The sequence below is a fragment of the Phyllostomus hastatus genome, unplaced genomic scaffold, assembly GCF_019186645.2.
Source record: "Phyllostomus hastatus isolate PE091 unplaced genomic scaffold, TTU_PhHast_1.1 phas_scaffold_442, whole genome shotgun sequence".
NCBI classification, from domain to species: domain Eukaryota; kingdom Metazoa; phylum Chordata; class Mammalia; order Chiroptera; family Phyllostomidae; genus Phyllostomus; species Phyllostomus hastatus.
In genome coordinates, this window is record NW_025334030.1 from 4,887,073 (window position 1) to 4,912,261 (window position 25,189).

The following is a 25,189-nucleotide window of genomic DNA, read 5'->3' on the forward strand; positions in this document are numbered from 1 at the left end:
CAAAGGGATGCCAGTTCTTCTAAAAGCCCACACCAACCACCCTAGTTCCCACTTGCCTCATAACTAGCCAGATCAGCATGCTGCAGGCAGCGAGTACAAATGCTAACCCAAGAGAAAATAGCTTATATGCCAAAAGTATTGCAAGTTTTGCTCAGTCGTGCCAGCAAAGACCTGGAGAATATGTGTGGAAATGGATCTAAGGGTGTTAGAGAAAGGTGGATGGGATATAATTTTTTTAAAAGATTTTATTTATTTATTTTTAGAGAGGGAAGGGAGGGAGAGAGAGAGAGAGAGAGAGAGAGAGAGAGAGAGAGAGAGAGAGAGAGAGAGAGAGAGAAACATCAATGTGCAGTTGCTGGCATGTACCCTGACTGGGAATTGAACCTGTGACACTGGGATATAATTTTGCACGTAGTGAATTTATTGATTTGGGTGCGGTTTCCAGAAAGCCTGTATTTAGCATGTTATCTCATGCAGCTGAATGTGGTTCCACCAGGTTTCTTAGTTGGTTGGCTGAGCACTGAACTCAGTGGTAGCCCGTGTTTAATGAGATTAAGATGCACCCTGGCTGGTGTGGCTCAGTAGATTGAGTGCTGACCTGTGAATCAAAAGGTCACTGGTTTGATTCCCAGTCAGGGCACATGCCTGGGTTGCAGGCCAGGTCCCCAGTGTGGGCCATGGGAGAGGCAACCACACACTGATGTTTCTCTTCCTTCTCTTTCTCCCACCCCCTCTCTCTAAAAATAAATAAATAAATATTTAAAAAAACAAAAAAGCAAAAAATACACTTCATCATGAACTATTTCAAACATGCACTAAAGCACAGACAATTTTATAGTGTGCCCTCATGTCCCCCAGCCTAAGCCATCGTCAATGGTGGATAAGCTTGCTTTGTTTGTGCCTCCATTCAGCCCATTACATTTTTTCCAGCTTTACTGAGGTTTAATTGACAAATAAAATGTATATATCTTAAAGGTGTGCAAGGTAACAATTTGATATACGTATACATTGTGAAATATTCATCACAGTTAACAAACATGTCTATCAGCTCACAGTTACCTTTTTTCTTTTTTCTTTTCTTTTTTTTATCCATATACCTACTGTTTAAACCAGGGCTTTCAAACTTTGTTGACCATGACGCACAGTAAACCACACACTGAACATCATAACTCAGTACACAAACATCCTCAGACACACAACTGACAAGACAGTTTCAAGAAATGGTATTTATCTTCATTATGTACTTACCTTTTCTCGTGTGTGAGAATGCTTAAGGTCTACTCTTGTAGCAAATATCAAATATACAATACAGTATTTTTTTAATAAAGGAACTTCCTTTTTTAAGATTTTTAAAAATTTTTACTTATTTATTTTTAGAAAGAGGGGAAGGGAGGGAGAAAGAGAGAGAGAAACATCAACGTGTGGTTGCCTCCTACTGAAAATCTGGCCCATAACCCAGGCACATGCCCTGACTGGGAATTGAACCAATAACCTTTTGGTTTATAGGCCAGTACTCAATCCACTGAGCTATACCAGCCAGGGCTATAGTACACTATTATTAACTATAGTTACCACCTAGCCCATTATTTTAAGGCAATCCAGTTGTTGTATAACTTAATCTCTAAATGAGTGTTTATAAAATATGAGGACTTTTAAGTATATATGCAACCACAATACAATTAACACATCTAGAAAAATAAATGACTGCTGTATCATCAAGTAGAACATATGGTTATTAAAATAGTATAAAGGAAACCAGTACTTCCTCTGAAACTGTACAACCTTTATGAGAGGGTAAGAATGTACAAAGTTCAGGTGGAAGGTGTGTCTGGGCTCATTTTTTTAAATCCTTGATTTCTTTTACTAGTCACACTTGGAAAGGGTTTAAAACTCGACTGTTTTTAATCCTTTACCCCGGGTGGGACTCGAGCCCACAATCCCTGGCTTAGGAGGCCAATGCCTTATCCATTAGGCCACCAGGGCTGACAAGTGGTATCCTGCAGTGATATTAGGCTATTATCTTTTTCATCTCTCCTCGTGTTTCCTGTAAGTTATATATCGTTTTCTGGTTTTATCCCAACCTTCCTCGTGCCCCTCTATTTCCACATTCGATCCACACTCCCTCTCAGATCTTTTGCAACATCCTTGGGCTAAAAGAAACTGCGCACGTGCGGACGGAGCCCATGCCGGCGTTAACTCGGCTGGCTCATTGAATTGGGATACGATCCTCACTTACAGTGCTACAAGTGAGGGGATTAATTTCTGAAGAACCCTTTCCCGCTCCTTGTAGGAGAATCCGGGGCCCGGAATAACTAGCAGCAGGAAGACATTTGTTAATGCAGCATGTAGCAGCCGGAGGAGAGGGGGACCAGTCAGACACTTGGAAAAAGTGCAGGTCTTTGTCTCCATCTTACACCCCACATTGCCCTTAGACCCAAAGTGTTATCTGGGCCCAGGTCTCCATGGTTTTTAGCAGAGCCCAATAGCCTTAGGTCATTGTCCTTAGGACTCTCCGTAACAGCTCTGTATCTTCCTGGCTAGCCCAGTGGCAGAACATGAGACTCAAATATCACCAGAGAACCCTGCGTTTACTTTCCTACCATAAGATGGGTGTTCTTTCCCATCTTTAAAATGCTTATCTTCATGATGTTTTTCTTCTTTATATTTATGAGCCCTCAATAAACCACAGAAACTTCACCAAGACGGAAAAGGAAAGTGATATTCCACAGGACCCCAGATCAGCTGCACCGAGCATCCGGGGTACCATTCTCCTAGCTTTCTCCTCACGTTCTCTTGCGGGGGGAAGTTCTCATCCACCTCTGTCATTGGCTTAGCCAGAATCCCTTGGAGAGAATTCGGTTCCGCGGGTAGGGACATTTTTCCAGGGTAAAATGATGACTCAATCCTGGGCATACTCTTGATATTTAAATTTTAATATATATATACATTCACATAGTAATTTAAGGGTACACTCTCAGTGCAAGAAATAGGAATAATGTATTCAATTTTTTTAACATACTTTTATTGTGGTAAATATATATAGTATTAAATTTGCCATTTTAACCATGTTTAAATGTACAATTCAGTGGCATCAATTACAGTCACAATATTGCGCAACCATTACCACTATTTCCAAAGCTTTTTCATGACAATAATCTCTTACATTTTATAATGCACCCGACCCCAACAGTCCAAACCCTCATCTAACGCAGTTTTCCTCGTCTGAACTATGTGTCATGTAAACAATTTCCAGCGGACTCCTGGGTCCCTGGGCCGGTGGCTTCAGGGTCTGTAGTTGTCTGGCTTCTTCCACCAACGTGAGTCCCCGCAGCGGTGCTGTCAGAGTAGGTCCTAGACCCGCGTGGGGAGCTGTCCAGAGAGGGAGAAAACATTAAGCAGATGGAGAAAAACCAACCTCCACAGCGACCACGAAGGGACTTGAACCCTCAATCTTCTGATCCGGAATCAGACGCCTTATCCATTAGGCCACGCGGCCCTGTGAAAAAAATGCTCCACAGCTTTTTCCATGAAGCTTTTTGTCTAGGCGCCTGCGCGGCAGGCATTAGTGTGGATTCTCAGAGTGGATAGGAGCTCTGCTCCCCCTACCCCCTTCGAGCTCCATGTGGGCGGGGCTCCGAGCTGGGTTCCTCCGCTCAATTTAGTTTAGCCCCGGGTCCTGTTGTGAATTTGAGACCCGGTCTGGCCTCCACTGCCCCTCCTACCTGAGAAGGTCCTTTCCGATATCTTTCCCTACGTGCTCCCAGCCCGCGTTGGGTCAGAAGGTGCCCCCTGCTCCCGCCATCACTGCTTTCCCCATCACAGCACCGCTAAATCTGCAGTGCTTTGCTCCAGGACTGTGGCCCCAAACTGGAGTCTGACAGTCGTGAAGGCAGAGCACAGGTCTTCTGCTTTTCTACCGTTTGGTGTGCAGGTGGGCTGGGAGAGTGGTATGTACCCAAAGCTGCCCTTTCCCAGGACATCCAGCCCAGCCTAGCCCATTCTGGGTTTGTCTCAGATGCTGCCCACCCTCCCCGCACCCGCATTTCCCCCAGGCCCAGCATCTGGTTTCCAGGGGCACAAATGTGCCTTTACAAAGTGACGGGCACATTGCATATATTATTTTACTTACTGTCCCACCCCCCTGAAAGCAGGCACTACTCACGTATGCAGTGATCAACAGAGGTTTATTGCATGCCAGCTGTGCCCAGCACCCTGCTGTGATGCCCCATTTGTAGGTAAAGTAACTGAGAAGTGGGTGGGGTCTATGGTGGCACTGGGGTATGGCCACCCACTGTCAGCACCGGCTGGGAAGCTGCAGGCAGAGCCGGTGCCTCAGCGAGCTGCGGATCTCCAGGCAGGCTTTGCGGTGCTCATCGCAGTCAGGACCCAGCACATCCAGCTCACACACCTGACGATTGACCTGCGAGGACCACACTCAGCCTGTGCCGGGTTTTCTGGTGCCCAGCCTGACACCCAGTGCATTGTAAGGAGAGCTGTCTTGGTATCTTTGGGCCACATAGGGCCCAAAAGGACTAGCCATGAGTCCCCTGGCTCTTGTCAGATATGCCCCACACCCAGCATGAAAGGCTCCCCACCCAGTTACCTCCCCCTCCAGCCAGATGGACTGCATTCCACACCGGCCTGAATCTGAGGAGCTTCAATTCCCTGCCAACTGCAAAACTATTCAAACAAGCCAATCACCTCCTCCTGCAGGAGCCAAGGGACACAACACCCCCTTACTACAAGCCTGCACCCCGCAGCCCCTGCTGGGGCACTCTGTGTTTTAGTGCAATCCTGAGTGTCCCTGCCTGGCATGCAGGGCACCCTCCCCAGGCTGTGAGTGCGTGACTAACAACTGCTGTGGGCGTTGTGTATTCGGCTGAGGAGAAGGATGCATCTAGCCTCTCCTCCCGGTGGCCAGCCCGCCTCCCCCAACACACCTCCGTCAGCAGCTCCAGAAGGTCTCCCCCAGGGGCAGCTCTGAGGACCTCCACCAGCGTCTGGATGAAGTCGGAACCCTTCTCATCCCGATAAGCTACACAGCCTAGGCCAGGGGACCAGGGCCAGGGAGTCAGACTGGCCCACCAGCTGCCCACCAACCCCCAGGGGCTGACTGATAGTGGAAGTGGGGGCAAGTAGACAGGACCCCAGGGCAAGGGAATGGGGCAGGGAGCGGGAACTTCTTGTTTCTAAAAGAAGTCGTTGCTTGATATTTATGCAGTGAATACACATTCACTGTGAACACACCATGTGCTGGGCACCGGGCAGGGCCCTGTACAGGCAGAAGTACCCTGTCCTCATGAAATTTTCAGCCTGGAGGGAAAGATGCAGGTACAGGGCTTGGCATAGTTGGCCCGCAATGCATGCTCACTGGCATTACTGTTATTATAAATAATAAACATAACAGGAAAATGGCCTAATTGCAACCAGATGGGTACTCTTGTGCCACAAATGCCAAACCCCAGTTGCCACCAAAGCCACTCCAGATCTCCAGCCAGGATGCTGGGCCCTGTCTAACGGGGCTTCTGGATGGCCATCCCCTTACCCTCAGCAGCTGCATAGACCGTTAGGATGTCTGCTTGGTCACGGCTCCCTGGAGTGCGGCCCCTGGAGCTGCTACCTGAAAGAGGGATCGAGCCCATTTACCCCGCATCCCAGGACTCCACCAGCCCCAGGTTCTCCCTGAGTCCAGGGCAAGGGCAGCACAAGGCGTGGAAAGAGTGCAGAGTGGGGAAGAGATATCAGAGTTCAAATTTCAGCCCTGCCACTTACCAGCTGTGTGGCCTCAGAAAAGCTATTTCGCCTTCCTGACTCTAGGGTTGTTTCAAGGTTCAGTTAGGGGAGAAGCCCTTGATTTCAAAGTCCCTTGTGATTTAAGATGGTTTTTCTTCCCATCCTCTTGGCAAAGAGGGGACAGATGTGGCAGCAGGGCCCCAGCTCAGAGCCCTGGAAATGTGCTCTGGATAGACAGCTCTGCCCAGCCGGCCCTGCCCAAGCCATGCTCCAGAAGGAAGACAGACCCACCTTGGACATCGGCATAAATCTGGAGGACATCGGCGTGGGACGGGGTGGCTGGTGCTGCCCACAGCCAGCGCCAGAACCAGGGGAGAGCAGTGGGCCCCATGCCAGCATCCCTGTGTCCTGGGAAAGGAGGGCACAGGCAGGTCCTTTCATTCAGCAGATATGTGGGGAGGCTTCCGGGGGTCCAGTCCCCAGCCCCCAGAACTCTAGGCAGGCCTACCAAGTTGGAAACATTCTGAGCACAAAATGAAAAGTGCTGAGAGTGAAATGCTCAAGTTCATGGACTTGACCTCTAGGAGACACTGGAAGAAGGGGCAGGAAAAGGGCTAGTACTCAGGCTTCTGAGAGGAGGTGGGCCAGCTGAGGAAATTTAGGGCAGGATGAGCCAGGCTGGAGGCCAGGACCTGGCTGAGACTCCAGAGAGGGCCCCAGACACCACTCACTCCCACGGCAAGCCTGAATCAGGAAGATCTTGGGGCAGCCCCGCAGGGCCCTGCAGCGGCTCAGCTCCTGTACAAATGCCTCTGGCTGTACCTCTTGCCCATCAGCCCCCAGCAGCTGCCCCTGAGGCCCCCCATGAGCCATCAGGGCCACGAGGGCACAGCTCACGGGGCTCCTGCGGGTGTCCAGCCGCTCCTGGAATTGGGCCAGCTCCTCCTGGAAAGCCTGACATGGGAACAAGATTCAGGCCTGGGCCATAGCCACTGCCTCTCCAGTTCCTGGAGGCCCTCCAGGTAGGCTTCTCCAGCCCCTGCTGCCCTTCTTGCCACCTCCTGCCAGCCTCAGGACCAGGAAGGAAGTCCTTCTAACCCCTGCCGCGAGGCCTGGCGTGGCCTCACTGGAGGTAACATGTGGTTGGTTCTGCAGCTGGTTCTGTGGCACCAAAAAGTTAAGAGGCATGAGGGGAGGGCCATGAGTTGGTGGGTTTTGGGGAAGGATACTGAGATCCTTCCAGGAAAAGCCTGAGGGTCCAACCGGGGCCTTGAGCAGGATGGCAGAGGAACAGTCAGCCTGAGAAGCCACAGGAGCCATGGAGACTGGGCTTCCAGAGGCAGCGAAGTGGATTCCCAATGCATGTAGCAGGGAGGATGGAGGTTAGACTTGGGGCTGCACTTCCTGCCCACCATGGCAAGAGGCCTACTAGAGAGTCCCCAGGATCCTGGGCTGGGGGATGCCTTCTTTTAGAGCACCACCAGAAGTTCAGGGCTGCTGCTCACCTGAGCTGTAGGGTCTATCCTCAGGGTGGTCTCAAAGCCCAGGGCCCGGCATAGGCCCCCCAGTGCGTCCACATCGTGCTGGGCCCCAGGCCGGTCCCGGATGACAGCTAGCAGGAGGGCAGCCCTGTCCCCAGACTGGTCGTACTGAGCGCTGGGGCTGGGTTCTGCCTACAAACAAGTTAAGGTGCATCGAAAGTGGTCTGAGGACCTTTCCTCTCGTTGCCTCCCCCACCTAGGATCTCCCTGAGCCTCTGTCCCACTTGCCACTGCTGCCACATGGTTGGACACTCTCTCCTGCCCCCTTACCTCAGGCCGCCAGGGCTCCGCCTTCCCCAGGCACAGTGCCCCCCGCAAGGAGCTCCGAAGGACTGGGCAGTAGATGGCCCCTGAGGACTCTTCAGCTGTCCTGCCGAAGACCTGTGGAGGATGGGGCCAGAGGACCCTCACGGGGCTGTCCCAGGGGAGCGTGGTAGGGAGAGAACCAGGACCCAGGCTCCAAGGAATGACCAGGCCAGACTCGTAGCTACTACGGTCTCTTCGGGGTCCCCTGCCATTGGAGGGACGAGGAAACAAATGAAGGAGGAGGAGGGTACAAGGGGGCTTCTATTTCAGGTTCAAGGTCATAGGCCCTCTGGACATGGACTATACAGTGGCCATACTATTGACCGCCACCTTTCAGGGGAAGGCACCAGTCTGGGCAGAGCTGAGGAGCAGAGCTGAGGTCCAGCTCTCACCTGCAGGATTACCCAGGGCCACTCAACCATCCAGTGAGAACTTGGGGTGTTGAAACCAGACCCGAATCACTCCCAACCCTGCCCTCCAAAGACCTGCAGTCTGATGGAACAGTCAGTGCCTGGAGGAGGGGACCCGGTCTGGGAGAGGTATGAGCATTGACTCAGGGAGCGTAAGGAAGGCTGTCGCTGCCACTCTGGGACCGCACAAGGCCGGCAAGGACAACAAGGAGGCATGGCCAACAGAGTGGGGCTGGGGCAAAGGCATGGAGATGGGAAGATGTTGGAGTTTCTGGGGAATCCTGGGTGGGTGTAAGGAGGGGCGTGGGCAGGGGGTGAAAGGCAAGGCCACAAGTCTGACACCACTGGCGTAGACAATGAATGGCAGAATGGTGTTGTAGAATAAATGGATGGGAAGCACGTGAATGAATCTGTGTAACAGGCTCAGGGGAGGCAACTGGCACAGCCCCTTCCCTGGGACGCCCCATCTGGGGCCCCCACCTCCGTCAGCAGCTGCAGCAGCGACCAGTGAGGGCAGCGGCCACAGAGTTCACACAGGCTAGTGAGGAAGGCTCCGGGCTCGGGGGCGGCTGGGTGGAAAAAAACAGCGTTGGCCTGAAGGCAGAGGCTCGGCCTCCTGCCCACACACCCTTGATCTGCCCTGCCCCACAGTGGGGGTCCCAGCCCAGCCACTCACCCCTAGGAGCACTCGAGAGCAAGAGGAAGACTTTGGGGCAGCCCCGCAGGGCCCCACAACCACTCAGCTCCCAAACCAACTTCTGTGGCTGCCTCAGCTGCCCACTGGGGGCCACCAAGGCCACTAGGACACAGCCCACAGGGGCCCCATGGGCAACCAGCTGTTTCCGGAACCCAGTCAGCTCCTCAAGGAAGTCCTAGGGCAAAAATGAAGGGCAGGCCTGGGTCTGGGGAGGCCACACATGGGGCTGAGAGTGCAGGTGGTAGGAAAGCTAGGACTCACCTGAACCAAAGCCTCCCTCCTCCAGCAGCTCTCAAAGCCCAGGGTCTGGAACACACCCTCCAGGAAAGCCACTGTAGAGGCTGACACCTCAGGGCTGCTGAGTGTCAGGGCCACCCTTGGACCCTGCACACGGTACTTCCCCTGGGGAGAGGCAAGGCCAGAGATGTGCTTGTGGGGCTCAGTTGGGAGCCAGGCGTGGGCTGGGCCAGGCGGTACCTCCCATTACCTTTCTTCCCAGGCTGTCTTGAGCATCTGCCACTTGCGCAGCCACCCGCAGTGTCCCAGACACCAGGAAGGCCATTGGTGCCAGGCGGATGCTTCCTCTGAGCACAGAGCTCACCCGGTGCCTTGGATCCCAATCCTTGCCTTCTCCCTGATCTCTGACCTATCAGCTGCATATGAGCTGAGCCGGACTCTGCCCCCTTCCTTGGAACCTTGGGTCCTGAGCCCCACTCCTTGCTCTGTTCCTTGGGTGCAGCAGTCTGCTTCCTGGCTGGTACTGACATGCCCCTGCCTGACTAGGAGCCTGTGCCCAATCCTATTCTTAGTTCCTGGGCCACCTCTTATCTGATTTCATTACGCCCAGCGTCTCCCTTCTGAGCCAGCAATCAGCATCCAAAAAAGTTTGCACTGTTCCTGCCACCTGTCACCCCTACTCACTCATGCAAGGTGCTCAGACATGCACACAGCAGCCTCAAGCATAAAGTACAGGGAGTGAAGGGTACTGTCCCAGAGGCAGAAACCCTAACTGGACCCAGCTGTCCATGGTAAGACCCCAGTTGCTTCATCTGAGAAGTGGGGTCTGTCCCAGCAACCTCAGGAGGTAGCAAGTATTTAACTGGGGGCAGTGGGGCTGGCTGAGGAAAGGCCCAGGGGGCAGAGAGGGTGGCACACAGACCAGGGAACAGAACGTTTTGTCTCCGCCAGCCCCACCATTCCTCAAGTGAGTGCTGAGGCCACCACCGGTAGGGGTGGAAGAAGCTCTGACACGAGTGGTCAGTGGGCAGTGTGGGGAACGGGGGCCGCTTTGACTCAGCAGCCCCCTTCCTATGGATTTGAGCACACCACCACCACCCTGACCAGTCGCCCTGCCTCTGAGCCTGTTTCCTCATTCACCCACAGGGAGAGAGGGAGTGGCCTGGCGAAGACCCCTGCCCAGCTCTTTTGGGATAGGGAGGAATGCCACCAGCTGTCATCCTGAGCTGCCCCTGGCTAACACAGGACTAGAGTCCCGAGGCTCATGGCTGCCCTTTGGGGCCCAGCCCACCTGGAAGTCAGGAATGTGGCCCCATCTGGTAGCTGCCCCAGGACGACCAGGTCAGGAGACCAAGGGGTACGAAGTCTAGGTTCCTCCACCAGCTAAGAGAACAGCCTGGAGGAAGTTTTAAATTTTTTTATTTTTGAGAGGGGAAGGGAGGGAGAAAGATATTATTGTATGCCCAACTGAGCCACACCGGCCAGGGCAGTGTTCCATGTTTATTCAAATCCTTTTGCTACCCTTTTGAGGCAGGCTGGGCCAGCGCCTTTGGAGAGCCCGTGGTTGTCCCTGTGATCTGCCCACGACGCAGACGTGGGATGCACTGCCTGAGGGGTCAGTGCCACAGCACTGACGGAGCGCTAGTGTGAAGTGCCACAACTCCACGTCTCTGGAGGTGAGTGTGGGAGCAGTGGGTTTCCACTGGCCTGTTCATTCTGCACAGTAGACCTCCAGTCTCTCAAGGGGGAAATCAGTGGAGATCAGTGCTGGCAACTTCCATGTCACCAGGACAGGACAGAGTGGTCACGGAAACAGGCGGGGGTAGAGGCCAGAAAGCCCTTTTGGCCCCACCCAGGACCTAGATCCACAGGTCTGGGACAGCCTCCTAGAGCCTGTCAGCACCTTAGTGGTCAAAACTTGTCCTCCACCCCTGCAGGAAGGCACAGGTTATTAGGGCAGAGGGCCTGGCCCATGGACCCAGCCAAGAAGTGGGGGAACAAAGAGCCACGGGCAAGGCTGAGGGGAGTCTCTTGGATAGAGGACCCCAGGCCCTGAGGGGGTTCCCACACTTCCCTGCTGCCTCAGCCTTTCTCCCATACTGAGGCCACTTGCCAGGAATGTATGTGCTGGGGCTTTAGGAGGCCAAACAGCAAGAGAAACCCCCAGGGCGGAAGAATGGCTACGAGGTCACAGGGGATTTCCATTACATGGAGGTGATCACCAGGTCTTGGGGCAGTGTGGGGCAGGCAGTGGGGGTTGTGACTGCAGGAGGTGGCAGCAGAGAGAAGTGGCTATCCTGCTGCTCCGCCTCCCGCGAGATCCCTCTAGCCCTTACCCCAACCCTCACCCCACGGGTTGGGCCATTTTGGCATGCAGGCTCTGGTGGGCGATGAGGTGGGCGCGCTGCTTGAAGCTCTTGTCACACTCGCCGCAGCCGAAGGGCCGCTCACCGGTGTGCACGCGCCGGTGGTCCAGCAGGTAGGAGCGCAGCGAGAAGCTCTTGCCGCAGTCACTGCAGCCGAAGGGCTTCTCACCCGTATGGATGCGCTGGTGGTCCGCCAGGTAGGCGCTGCGGCTGAAGCTCTTGCCGCACACGGAGCAGGAAAAGGGCTTCTGGCCGGTGTGGACGCCCTGGTGGCGCACCAGGTCTGAGGAGCTGCGGAAGCTCTTTTCGCACTCCTGGCACTTGTGCGGCTTCTCGCCTGTGTGCGTGCGCTGGTGGCGCGCCAGGTCTGAGCCCCAGCGGAAGCGCTTGCCACACTGGCCACAGCTGTGTGGCTTCTCCGCTGCCAGGTCCCGAAACTGGCGCCTGCGTGTGGGCGGCCGCCCCCGCCTTGAACCAGCCACGGGCTCCAAGGGCACCCCTGGCCGGGCCTCACTCTCCCAGGACTCAGCCTCCTCAGGGCTCCAGGCCACAGCCACATCGTTATCGGCCTGGCCTGGGAGCACCCTCACCGCCTCCTCCAGCCGGGATGGTCCCCTTTGTCTCTTGAGCCCCAAACCTGCAAGTGGAGAGGAGGTGGCCTCTTCAGTCCCATCTGGTCTGGGCTCAGAGCTGAGGCAAGGCAGAAACAGACGCAGTGACAAGCACTTTGGCTGTCAGGTTCAGAAAGTCCTAGGTGGGACAGACCTGAGCCTCGGTTTCCTCATCCATAAAATGGGACATAATAAAAGGCTGGCAGAGAAACAGTGCAGAGGCAAGAGGCAGAGGCAAGGAGTCTGCTTATCCTGCCCCAGTGGCATTAATTATACCACTAACCAATCTATGCCTCCCTTCAACACTGGGGTCCAACACTCCACTCTCTGAACCCGGCTATTCAAACTCCAAAACTGAGCAGATGAAGGTAAAGTTCGTAAATATTCCAAACTCTCACTACTTATTACCAGAAACTGAGGAACCACATGGGTTCAGCTACTGTGGTTCCTCTCACTACACAAACTTTTGGCTCGTTGACTCAAGAACAGAGTTGGATCCACAGGGATCCCAGCCCACACCCTTGACTTGTGTGAACTAAATGAGATGACCCCCAGTGCTCAGAACGGCCCTGGCTTGAAGAGGGACCCGGCAGTGAGGCCTCTACTGCACTGGGCCCAGGCCTCGGTGCACGGCATGTGTTTTCACTGCTGGCACCCCCTCACAAGGCAGCCTGGGGGGCCTTGTGACCACCATTTGGACTGAGTCCCAACTCTGTCCCTTTGGTGTCTATTGATCGGAGTCTCAGGTCTCTTGTCTATAAAACAAGGACAACACTTATGCACCGGTCTGTGAGAATCACCTGACAAATTGTCCATACAGATGCTCAGCAGAGCGCTAGCTTGTTGTAAGCACCCATCATATTTCAATATATGTTCACAGCCAGAGAAAAATGAATATTAACACACAAAAAAGAAATTAGCCAGGGCTCTTGGAGAGAGCTGGCGAAAGCCCACTTTGGAGCCAGCAGAGAGGGAGTGAGGAGGAAGACTGAGGATTCCAGCAGGATGTGCAGAGGAATGTGGCCTGCCTGGCCCCCCCTCAGCTACTAGGACTCCCCTAGGAGGCTGCTGCCTCCAGCTCAAAGGAGCTAAGGATCCCAAGGGTCCTGGCTGCACCTACTGCTTACCCAGGGCAATGTTCCGGGAGTTTTCCCGCTTTATGTCCCAGAAAAGATCCCGCTGAGCATGGTCCAGGGACCCCCATTCTTCCTGGGAGAAATAGAAGGGAATATCTCCAAATGTCACAGGTCCCTGAAAAGAGGAGAGAAACCCTACTCAGGGATACCTTGCTCAGGACTCCCCAGGCAGCTACGGGTGGGGAGAGGAAGAGGGTTGGGATGTGGAACAGGATGGGCCCAGGAGGCAGCAGGGTGGATTGAAGAGGTTTCGAGAAGGAAAGTACCAATGGCCTCAAAGGGAATGAAGGGACTGGTAACTCACACGGATCTCAGAGGCAAGGCAGGCATTTGTTTTCTGTTTGGTTCTCCCCTCTTTAAGAGCAGGAAGCTGGACTGAAAGAAAACAAGCCTGAGAGGGGCCAGCTGAAGCCAGGAATGAGAATCCCCACAGGCTTCTGTGCACGTGCAGGCACACACATGCACGCACATGCCTAAGCTTCATGGAATAAGTACCTTCCTGCTACTCCTGGGGCGATGCCCGGGAAGGAGCCAGACCCCTGCCCAGCTGCTCTGCAGCCTACAAGCTTACTCACCACCATGGCTGTGCTGCTCCCAAGGTACAGGTGGCTGGTTTTGTGCTCCCACCTTTGGGGGAGGTCCCTTGGCCTGGGATCCCTGGACTGCAGCCTCAGGTTCTACCTCCTCTGAGGGCACGTCCTGTGCAGGAACCACAATACGCTCATCAGCACTGAGACCAGACAGAGGAGACAGAATTTAATCCCTGGGAAGGAGACACAGGACATATCCCTCAGGAGGCTGGGGTTTGGGGCGAGATCAATACGGGACCCCAGGAAAGTCCAGCGGAGAATGTGATACCAGGCACTGCCATGTGCCCTGATCAAGCACAAGGCAAGAACCAGCACCCAAAGGATAGAATCACAGAGCCATTTAGCAAGGGAGTGTGAGGGGAGACCTTCCTGTGAAGGGCAGAACCCCACACCCCAGTCACTCATTAGCACATCCCCAGATGCTGCCAGGGTCAAGGACCCAACACCCCATAAGACAGCAGGGTTCACATGGACAGCTCTACCTTCTCATGCCCCCTCTGGTGCTCTCACTATGCATAGCACTATATTCCCAGTGCCTGGCCTAGAGGAGAACATGAATAAACATTTGCAGAGCCTATGTGGAGCTAAAACCTGCCTTCCTGGAACATGCCCACTTTGATCTTGCTCTGCCCTCCAAAGTCACCAAAAAGAAACGAGGCTTATTTGGACAGTGTCTTTCAGACAGGCAGCACCTGCCTGTGAACATTCCCTCTGGCTCTGAGTGCCCACCATCCCTGGCAGACTCATGTGAGAGGCGCCCCTCACCTGTGGCCACGCTTTCACTGGCTGCTTCCGCAGGTCCTCCACCAAGGCAACAGCTTCCTCGCCACTCCCTGGGCACCGCTCTCGCACCCAGTCCTGGACACTCCCAGGTAGCACACTCAGGAACTGCTCCAGCACAAGCAGCTCCAAGATTTGCTCCTTGGTACGCAGCTCAGGTCGCAGCCAGCGGCAGCAGAGCTCCCATAGCTGGCTGAAGGCCTCATGGGGCCCACCCACATCCCTGTAGCAGAACTGCCGGAAGCGCTGGCGGCAGGCCTCAGAATCCCTGCCATCCTCTTGCTGGGCAGAGTCCTGATCCCAGGAGGAATCTTCCACCTTCACAATGAGAAGCCCTTCTCCCTCCCCTGGGGCCTGGTCCTGAGGCTCCGAGGGGGCTGCCATTCCCCTGGCCTAAGGCTCAGGGTTGGTGGGCCTCCACCCAGGAGCCTGCCCTTCAGTGTCCCAGAGGGATTTCCTGTGGCAGCTGGGCCAGCATCTGGACTCCTAGGGAAAGAGCAAAATAGCAGGAGCAGGGGAGGTACAGAAGCAAACACCAGCCTGGAGGGACATCCAAGGACTTTGGCTTCTATCCTTTACCAGCCCTGAGGCCTTTTTTAGGCTCTCCAGTAATGTCTTGCTCCTGTCACAGTCTCCTACCGATACAGGTCCACAGCCCCTTATCCTCAGCTCTGAAATCCCAAACTCCCAGGTTTTTACCATCTGGCCTACTGATAGGAGCAAGTGTGTAATCTCCATTTATCACACTTAACGTAAATGTTTATATGTTTTATGGCATAAATATTAATGTATTTGTTCAGTTTGTAAAAATTTATCAAGCTGTCCTTACTATGCATATTTCTGTGTATTACACTTCAATAAAAAAAATAATTAACACGTTTGATTGTTGAGTGTTGCCCTAGATTCTGCTGGCAAGGGTTACCCAACATACCACATGTACTGTATTATCTTTCTAAAATTTGAAAACATTTTTTAATTGAATAAATTGTGGTGACATTGGTTACTAAAATTATACAAGTTTCAGCTATACAATTCTACATAATCTGTATGGTGTTCACCCCAAGTCAAGTCTCCTGCCATCACCATTTATTCCCCCCTTTACCTTCTTCTACCCCTTCCACCACTCCCCTCCCCCCTCTCCAGCATTCCTCCTCATACTGCAGTCTAGTCCAGGAGTCTTCCTTTTTTATCTTTGCTTAATCCCTTCACCCTTCTTACCCAGCTCCCAACCCCCTCCCCTCTGACAGCTGTCAGTTTGTTCTCTGTATCCTTGAGTCTCAAATTTAAAAACCTTTGAATTCCAATTACATGTGGCCCAGGGGTGTCAGCGATGGGTTCACAGGCACCAGGCACCTTCCTAAGCCATTTATCCTTGGGTGCATGTGAATGTATGACATATATTTATACCTTATATTGCCACTCTTCACAAAAGTCCTGAAACGTGTATTTTGGAACTTTGTTTTTTTGATTCTATAAAGAAGTGATACAAACCACTGTAATAAAAATGGGGGGATTTACACAATACAGAAATACATAAAAGAGAAACTCTCCATTCCACAACACTGTGCACCCTCCCATTAACAATCTGACATTTGAACTCCCAGGCCTTTCCTTGTGCATTTACTAAAAGTGTACCTACAGAAATGAAAAAGTGTTTTTGTGTTTTCACGTAACTGAGGTCTTATTGCACAAACTATTTTGAAATATGCTTTCCCACTTAACAATGCTTCTTCATTAGCTGCTCTAGATTTGGCGGTTTGGATGTATTCCAGTTTCTGAACCAATACCCGAGTAAGGCATTCAGGTTGGTTCCAGTCCTTTTCTCGACTACACACTAAGCACTTTGTTCTTTCTTTTTTTAATTTTTATTGATTTTAGAGAGGAAGGGAGAGGGGGAGAGGGGAGGGAGGAGGTAGAGAGATAGAGATATATAGAGAAAGAAACATATTTGTTGTTCCACTTATTTATGCATTCATTGGTTGCTTATTTGTGCCTTAACTGGGGATCAAACCTGCAACCGCCGGGTATCCGGACGACGCTCTAACCAACTGAGCTACCCGGCCAGGGAAAGCACTTTATTTTTGTACTCTTCACAACATCCCTCAAAGGTACTCGCTCCATTCTCATCCTCTAGTGACCGAGGACGGTCCGCTCGGAGAGGGCGAGGGACTCACCAGGGTCGCTTGGCAGGACGCGGCGGGCGGAAACGCGGACCGGGCCGGAGCCCCGTGCTCGGTCCCCAGCAGCCTCGCCTGCGCGGAGCTGAGAGGCGGCGGGGCAGGGAAGGGGTACATACGCCCGGGCTCCCCGCAGCACTTCCCCCACTTCAGCCTCTGCCTGAGGGCGCGGACCCCACCCACCCGGAGACCCGCGCTCGACCTCGGAGTCCGGAGGCCGTGTCAACGGTCCCGCCCCCGAGCCACACACCTCCCACAGCCGCCCAGGCGTTCCCTGTTCAGCCTCCAGATCCCGGTACCGGAAGTTCGCGCAGAGCTCTCCGGGAAAAGGCACAGCGCATGCGCGACTCTAAGTACTTGGAACTACACTCCCCAGGAGGCTGTTCTCCCATTGAGCTTGTCATAAGCCGTGATAGATGACCAATGAACTTGGGAGAATTTACAGGGCTGACCAATTAGAAGGCAGCGGTACCAGACACGACAACACCCCTGACGGTGGGTTATGATCTACTTTTAGACTCCTGCTGTAATCGCTCTTGGTTTATCCTTCAGATTTTTCTGCTGCTGTGACTCTCGGTGAGCATGGGAAATGCAGCCCAGGAAGGAGCACGGAGCCTTCTGTGGCTATTCTCCATACCCGAGCGTCGGCCGGGGTCGCTCGGCAGGGTTTTCTTCAGGCGGGGACTCTGACCCCAGGCAGTCCCGTGCTCTTCCACCGGCAACCCGAGCGGAGGGAGTCCCCGGGCCAGACTGAATCTAGAGCCGGCGAGCTGTGTCCGGAAGTTCTGGGTTCAACTGCCCACTTATTTGGGCCTGCTCCTACTCTTTCTACTTACTCCTCTACTTGGAGATCTGAGGCTCCAGATACTTTTCTGAAATAGAAAAAGCTTTATGTTGATTATGCAAGCACTGCATGCTTAGTGTGGAAAATTAATAAAATATGGGAAATTATAAAGGTATCGATATTCCCAAGGCTAGGTTCCTCACACTGCTCAAATGTCACTCCCTCAAAGTGGCTTTTCCTAACTAAGCAGCACATACACACCCGCCATGGTTCTGCCCTTATTTTTCTTTCTTTTATCAGTACCTGGCATATTTGTGTAATATTCATCTCTTACTACTCAACTATGAGCTCCATGAAGTCACACTGTTTTCATTGCCCTACTCCCAATACCTAGAATTGTTTCTGGCACAATATTTGTTGAATAACTGAAAGTTTAAAATACTTCTAATGAGGCCATTCAGAAATAAGCACTCAGTATTTTAGTCTGTTCTACATCTATGAATATTTCCTCTTTAAAAAATTATTTATTTTTAGAGAGGAAGGAAGGGAGAAAGAGGGAGAAAAATGTTTCTCTCCACCAGCTGCCTCCGGCACCTCCAACTGGCGGCTTGGCCCACGACCCAGTCATGTGCCCATACCAGGAATCCAACTGATAACTCCTGGGTTTGCAGGACGCCCAACCCACTGAGCCACACCAGCCAGGACATGAATATTTCTGACAAATCTGGAATCATTCTATATAAGTAACATTTCCTTCCTTTTTATTGAATCTATTGGGGTGACACTGGTTAACAAAATCAAGTCTCCTTCCATCACCATTTATCTCCCTTACACCCTCCTCCACCTAGTAGAGTTTTGTTGACTCAAGTCTATCAGGGATATTTTTCCATATCAACATTTATAAATAAAAGAATTCATCTGTTTCAAGAGCTGCACACTAAAGCTCCCATAGATGGGAGTTCAATATTTTATGTAAAGCCCCTTACTCTTAGACATTTAGTTTCCATTTTTTCTACATTTCTACATACCCTTTGTTGCATTTGCTTGAGGAACTTGCTGGAGAACATGAGCCAAGAATGGTCTATGAAGACTGCTTAAGTGGATGCTACTGGGCTCCCCCTCCCTTTAATGGCCTCAATAGAAAGCCACATGGGGAAGAAGGAACTTGAAAGTCCCCTTTCACAGGTGTGGGCCCTACAGTGTTCTTCCAAATCCCTCTATTGGCAAAAACCAACATCAAATTGTCTAACAAAAGAGAAATGTCTATAGGACCTGGCCAGCTTCAGTATCACAAAGAGCAGGACAAAAAGAGTGTTTTGGGGGCTGAGACAAATTAGTAACAAACACATACCATATATTCTATTGGGAATTATTGGTTGATGATAATTGCACACAAATATATTGAAATTGACAACCTAATTGCAGCTTCTTTTCCTCTGATAGTGTTTTAGTTTATTTTTCTAGCTAGAAAATATAATCTATAATTTTAAACATAAAATTTCTGCCATAAGTGTATACTCATTTCCAGAATTTATATTCATTATGGCCTTAGTCTAATAGTATTGTCCAGAACTCCCTAAACAATGTTAGGACAGCAGACAGCATTGCCTTGGTTAATGAAAATACTTTTAATGATTTATGATTGTTTATTGTTTGTCTCTGATATATAGCCATGATCATATTAAGAAGCACCTATTCTCATTTGTAGCAAAAGACTACTAGTTGTTCCCCAGCATCAGTTTTCCCCTTCTATAGTAAGAATTTTTGGATGGGTACATGTCTATTCAGAATAAAGAACATATTTTACCAGCCTCTCCTGCAGCTAAGTATGGCCATGTAATTAAATAGAAGCCAATGGGATGTGAGCAGACATGACACATAAGTCTTAATGGAAAGGGATGGGTCATGTCTTTCTAGTTTGTTTTCCCCAACTGCTTGTAGGAATTTGGATGTAGCGGCATGGATCATGCAGATGAGAGTAACACCCAGGGGTGTCAAAGCAATGAGATGGAAGGTTCCTGAGCTCCTGGATGACTGTGCAGCCACCAAACTAGCCCTGGATTTATACCCAGGCAGGTGATGTTAGAGAGAAAGAGATATCATGTTTCAGCCACTGTTATTTTGGATTTCTATTACAACCAGAATGTATACCCTGTCTATCACTACTGCCTACTAAGAGTTCTTTCATTCAAAATGGAAATAGAGCCCTGGCTGGTGTGGCTCAGTGGATTGAGTGCCAGCCTGTAAAGCAAGGGGTCACTGGTTCAATTCCCAGTCAAGGCACATGCCTGAGTTTTGGGCCAGGTCCCTAGTAGGGGGTACACAAAAGGCAACCACACATTGATGTTTCTTTCCCTCTTTCTTCCTCCCTTCCCCTCTCTCTAAAATAAATAAATAAAATCTTTTTTAAAAAATAGAGCCCTGACCAGGTGACTCAGTTGGATGGAGAGTTGCCCTGTGCACCAAAAGTTTGCAGGTTCGATCCCCAATTGGGATGTGTATGGGAGGCAACTGATTGATGTTTCTCTCTCACATTGAGTTTTTTCTCTCTCTCGCTCCCTTCTTCCCTCTTTAAAATCAGTAAACATATCTTTGGGTGAGGATTTAAAAAAACAGAAATAGAAAAAGTAGATATTTTTATAATTCTGTGGGATATTGAATATTCAGAATTTCTGTCTTCTTAACTAAATTTTTTTTGTTTGAATAAATGTCGATAGTTATTTTTTCTAGGAAATCATCATTTTCATCTATAATTTGAAAATTATTAATATAAAGTCGTACATAGTATTCCCATTTGATTAAAAAATTTAAGGCTTTGGCCAGGTAGTTCAGTTAGTTAGGGCATTGCCTTGAAAAGTCAAAGTTATAAGTTTGACCCTCAGTCAGGGCACATACAAGAATCAACCAAAGAGCCCTGGCTAGTGTGGCTTAGTGGATTGAGTGCTGGTCTGTGAAACAAAGGGTCGCTGGTTTGATTCCCAGTCAGGGCACATGTCTAGGCTTCAGGCCTGTTCTTCAGTTGGGGGCATGCAAGAGACAACCACACATCGATGTTTCTCTCCTTCTCTCTCTCTTCCCTTCTCTCTATAAATAAATAAAATCTTTGTAAAAAAGAATCAACCAGTGAATACATAAATAAGTGGAAAAACAAATCAATGTGTGTCTCTCCCTTCTTCTAAAACTGATAAATTTTTAAAACTTTTAATTTAAGCCCTGGCTGGTGTGGCTTAGTCAGTTGGGCATTGTCCTGTGAACCGAAAGGTTGCCAGTTCGATTCCTGGTCAGGGCACATGCCAGTCAGATTTGGTCCCCTGAGGTGTGTATGGAAGGAAACCAATCGATGTTTTCTGCCCTCTCTTTTTCCCTCCCTTACTTTCTCTCTGAAATCCAAAATAAAATATATATAAAATTTTTAATTTAAAATCAGCATGTATAAATCCTTGGTTTGGGATCCTGAAATGGCACTTTTAATAGTGGTGGAGCAGCAAGCAGGCTAGGAGCCTGGGTTTCTGTTGACTGTGTAGATTAGGGCTCCCACACCGGTTCTGCCATAGGCTGCCTACCTCTGGCTCACCGCCACACAATATCGTGAAAAATACACTTCAGTCTTGTTTTAAGACCCTGTTATTTTGGATCTCTGTTATCTGGAGTTGAGCTGAATCCTGACTCACTACCTCACAGGGTTGTTACAAGGATTAAATAAATGAGAGAACACAAGTAGACCACTTAGCCCAGTTATTAACTCTTAACATACAGTAAGTGCTCGATAAAGAGTGGTCAGCCCCAGAGAATTATCATCACCAGGAATCTGTCATGGGTGTGACCATAGGAACACAAGAGCATATGAGAGGCTGCAGGAATTAGGCCCTCTGGGCATTTTTCCACTTTCCCTTCTAGATTTTAGTTCAACTTTGGTCTGGTCAGTGGCCTGTTCACTTGTATTAACCTTCACGGCCGGCCTAGAGATTTATTAGTTGAAAACAGAAAAACTGGAGTGCTCCTGGAGTTTCAGGTCAGAGAGTAGTGCATTTGGAGCCCAGGCAGGAAGCCTGCCTGACCACATGTCACAGGCTGGATCAGGAGCATGAGCATGAAGGTTGGACCATCCTCATAACCTCCCATTCTCCACTCTCCATGAGAGGGTTCCCCAACCCCGGGCAGTGGATCGGTACTGCTCGGTGCCGGTTTAGGAACCAGCAGTGAGCAGACAGCAGGCAGGCAGCGTGTGAAGCTCGCCGGGGCACCCTCTGACCCGCCTGCCCCCTCCCCCACCTTCGTCCTTGGAAAAATCGGCCCCTGGTGCCCAAAAAGTTGGGGGACCGCTGCTCCATGAGACACCAGGGAGAAACCTCAGGCCACTGCCCCTCACAAGTCTCACCTCTCTAGCTTACCTTCCCTCCCACCAGGGTTGCAATTTCAACTCATGGAACATCTCTCTCTTCCTGTCAGGGCCTTTATTCATTTCGTTTTCATAGCTTAGAAGGTTCTGCCCCCAAATTCTTGTAAAACGGCATGTTGTCATTCTTTTAAGTCTCAGCTTAAATGTCCCCCTCTTGCCTTCTCTATTGGTTCCTAGAATCCTCCATTACTTCACCCGTTCTTTCTTTCTGGCATTTGTCACTTCAAATTAATGTATGTGTCATTTATCTGCTTGCCCGTCTCCCCCACTACAGCCAACCCCATGAGGGCAAGGCTTTTGTCTGGCTTTTTCATCAGTTATTCCTCAACATTTAGCAAAGAACCTGAAACGCGTTCATTTTATATTTGAAAAATGAATGAGTGAATGCAGCAAAGACCCTGTCTAACGTTTCCATGCCTTTTACCACCCCCTCACCTTGCACTGGCCTCCTCAGTTTACCCGGCTCCCCCTGAAGAGGATCGCAGTCTCCCAGGCCATTGTCGCACTCGCGCCCGACTCTCACTGGCAGCACCGTCAGGCCCTGCTCCGGGCTTGGAGCGTGCTCGAGTGCCAGCGGAGGCGTCCGGGCTGGGGCCAGGTGCACAGGTCGGGACTCTCCCTGCCCTGCGTACGAGATGGTCACCACTGGGGCCAAAAGTGGCTGCCAGGCTCAGTCTCCCGGGGTCTCTGGGACAGCAACGGGATGCTGGGGCTCACAAGAGAAGCCGGTAGTGGCTCTGTCCCTCCATCCGCAACCCGTCTAGGACGGCAGGAGGCTCGGCATTTCTGTGGTAGACCCAGGGAAGGCTCTAAAGGCTCAAGGGTTGGCAGCGAATCCCAGGAGTCCTATCATGGGTGGTTGGTTCTTTCTGCAACTGACGCGCGGAATGAAGGAGGAAAAGGGAAAGTCATGAGTTTAGGGACAATAGCGCTGTCAGTCACGCGGCTTGGGGGCATAGGGGGTGGGGGCCAAAACTGTCCTCAGAGGTTGTCAGCGGTGATTGGCCAATTTTAATAGTGCCCGCCTCTCTCTTCGTCTGGACCCTTGATTGGCTAAAGGCGGGGCCTTCCAGAATTGGCTCTCCGAGCAGTGAGACCACCGGGTGTAGGGGGCTCTGGAGACCCCAAGGGGTTTTCAGACTCACTGCCTGGTGTGGTTACTCAAGCTCGAGAGGAGCTGTCCCAGGAAAACTCTGCGCTGAAGCCGACGCCTCCGCAAGGCAAGGGCTGCGTGACCAGCTGGCCCCTGAGTGTCCTCAGCCAGCACCTGGGCTGAGTCTAGGGCTGCATAGAGGGTGGAGGAAATATTCTATCGCCCTCCTCCTGACTGCGTGGAGGTCAACGGTAAGTATTCAGGTCGGGTTCCGCAGTGCCCTGAAACTGGTATGTCAGGTGTGAGAAGCAAGGAGGAAGCAGGCTACACCTCTAAGCTTTCCTCTCAACCGATACCCAGAAATACCAAGACCCCCAGCCTGCTATCTCTCAGTGGTGGTCCGTCAGTCACCAAATCAAGAACACCCTTCATCCTGACATTCTAGGCCCTTCCACGATGCCCCAGATACATCCTTAGTCTTAGTGGCTCTTCTCAAAATATTTTCCAAACTGCCAAGTTCCACTCTTAAATGCTCTCTCCTGGTCTGTGCCAGGATGGTGACCTCTGGACAGACATCCAGGAAGGAATGGACAGAAACCTGTGGGGTTCTTGAAATCACACTCCTCTGCACCCTGCTATGAAAAGGGAAAACCGTTTCTCCTGGATGCTGTGGTCTCTGAGCTCTTCATAGGCCAGAGTGGAGCCTTTATATGACTCCTTCACTCACCTGAGAGACCTCTAAGTGGTTCAAGTCCTGACATGCTAGCTGTGAAGCCCAAGAAAGCAAATAGCCACTGTGCGAATGAATATTCTTTGCTAAGCTTGTGCCAAGTGATGGCAGCTCCCAGTGTTAAGTCTCCTTCCCACCTCCGTCTCCTTCATTAGAAAACCAGCTCCTGGGGGTAGCAAGCCTGCTTTTGTGTGTGAGCCCTATCAGCCCTCACCCTGAGCCAAGCAGAGAAATCCCATTTCTGGCTGTGAGCAGAGCCATGAAAACAAGCAGAAGGGAGGAAACTGCTTTCTTTCTTACCAGCAACTTAACCCTAGATCCCACTGAGACCTCCCAGATGCCACCGAGTCCTGCCTTGGCTCCCACTGGTCAGCAGCTTCCTGGCATCCCAATGATTATATGCTCCTTCCTCTCCCCATCTCCAGCTGAGTCCAGCATGCCAGGTCAAGTCTGCTGTCTGTCTACTCTTTTTAGACAGCCCTGCCTCATAATATCATGCGTTAATTACAGTCAATAGCTGTTGGGGTGTGTGGAAATAGGGGTATTCTTTACAGGGTAAAATCCTTGGCTCTGAACCTCAGCTTCCAGCTTTCTGGTTGTATGGCTTTGCGAAAGTTAATGGACTTCTTTCCCAGCCTGTTTCCTCATCTATAAAACTAGAATAAAACCCACTGCTCGGCACTGTAGGTGACATATATAGGGTGCTTGGCCCCAAGCCTGGCAGGGTGGCTGCCCAACAACTGGCAGCTATTATTACTATTCTCAGTCTGCCATCCTGTTCAAGCCACTTCGTCCCTTAGGAGCCGGGAGCCAACCAGGGCTGCAGCCACCCTGGTGGCTCCATGATCCAAAGAGATAGGTGGGATTTCAATGACCTCCATGATGCAGACATCAAGGTCAGAACTGCATGTTATCCCACAAGCTAAGCTGTGAATCTTGGATAATAAGCAGGCTGAGCCCACCCCTCCCAGGAAAAATAGTAGAGAATAGGAAATAGAAACTACAGAAGTCTAAAACCAGAAGGCCAGGAGTAAAACCACCAGGCACAGCTGAGTAGGGCAAATTATAAAGGACATGTGCGAAGAGGCCAAGGAGGGACACTGGTCCCCAACAAGTGTGGAATTCTCGCTGGATCACCAATGGGCCCCAGTAGCAGATGCAAAATGTCCAGCCATAAAACTTGGCCTTGGTGCCTGAACCAAGAGACAGGGCAGGCAGGAGACAATAAGTATGAACTCCCAAGCTGGCTCTGTTCCACCCCTGGCTCCCAAAAAGCCAAGGGAGCCAGGGCTCAATGGGCAATGCCCCTGGGATGAAAGTGAGGCAGCTGCAGGGCACCCAGCAGGGGGTCCACAATTCCAGAAGTGGCTGGTTAGATTCAGGTCTTAAAACCTCTATGCTAAGAAGCTTCTACCTGGAGAATTATGGTCCCAACCATCTGGATTGGGCTCCAAGCCAAGTCAAGGATGGGGGAAGAGGCCCCTAAAAGCAATGACTCCGCGATGCCTTTTTGAGGACATGTCGTGGACACAGGAGCCTCCCAGTCTGGGGTCAGCCACCAGCTCCCCCAACCACCCCATACCTCCCTACCCCAACCCA

At 51.3% G+C, this 25,189-nt stretch overlaps 2 protein-coding genes and 2 non-coding genes across 8 annotated transcripts; all 4 read right to left on the minus strand.

Moving 5' to 3' along the window:
* Window positions 1-1,910: 1,910 nt before the first annotated feature.
* On the minus strand, window positions 1,911-1,983 carry TRNAR-CCU. Its single transcript has one exon. It is a non-coding gene; the product is annotated as a tRNA-Arg (tRNA).
* A 1,051-nt stretch (window positions 1,984-3,034) lies between these two features.
* LOC123807205 (caspase-2-like) lies at window positions 3,035-9,309 on the minus strand. Its single transcript, XM_045820840.1, has 12 exons — window positions 9,175-9,309; window positions 8,949-9,089; window positions 8,667-8,862; window positions 8,471-8,559; window positions 7,545-7,655; window positions 7,239-7,406; window positions 6,465-6,687; window positions 6,025-6,141; window positions 5,546-5,620; window positions 4,941-5,044; window positions 4,163-4,420; window positions 3,035-3,369 (listed from the first exon to the last, which is right to left on the minus strand). Exons 1-11 carry the CDS (start codon window positions 9,247-9,249, stop codon window positions 4,295-4,297), a joined length of 1,425 nt encoding a protein of 474 aa, XP_045676796.1. The 5' UTR covers window positions 9,250-9,309; the 3' UTR covers window positions 3,035-3,369; window positions 4,163-4,294.
* TRNAR-CCG lies at window positions 3,424-3,496 on the minus strand. Its single transcript has one exon. It is a non-coding gene; the product is annotated as a tRNA-Arg (tRNA).
* A 1,017-nt stretch (window positions 9,310-10,326) lies between the features above and the next one.
* ZNF213 (zinc finger protein 213) lies at window positions 10,327-25,141 on the minus strand. 5 transcript variants are annotated; one of them, XM_045820576.1, is made up of 7 exons: window positions 22,203-25,141; window positions 16,582-17,456; window positions 14,393-14,893; window positions 13,613-13,736; window positions 13,342-13,412; window positions 13,029-13,152; window positions 10,327-11,927 (listed from the first exon to the last, which is right to left on the minus strand). In XM_045820576.1, exons 3-7 carry the CDS (start codon window positions 14,789-14,791, stop codon window positions 11,269-11,271), a joined length of 1,377 nt encoding a protein of 458 aa, XP_045676532.1. In that variant the 5' UTR covers window positions 14,792-14,893; window positions 16,582-17,456; window positions 22,203-25,141; the 3' UTR covers window positions 10,327-11,268. The 5 variants fall into 5 exon arrangements, with proteins under 5 accessions (XP_045676532.1, XP_045676534.1, XP_045676533.1 ...); XM_045820578.1 differs by lacking the exon at window positions 16,582-17,456; XM_045820577.1 differs by lacking the exon at window positions 22,203-25,141 and having other exon boundaries at window positions 16,835-19,633.
* Window positions 25,142-25,189: the final 48 nt, after the last annotated feature.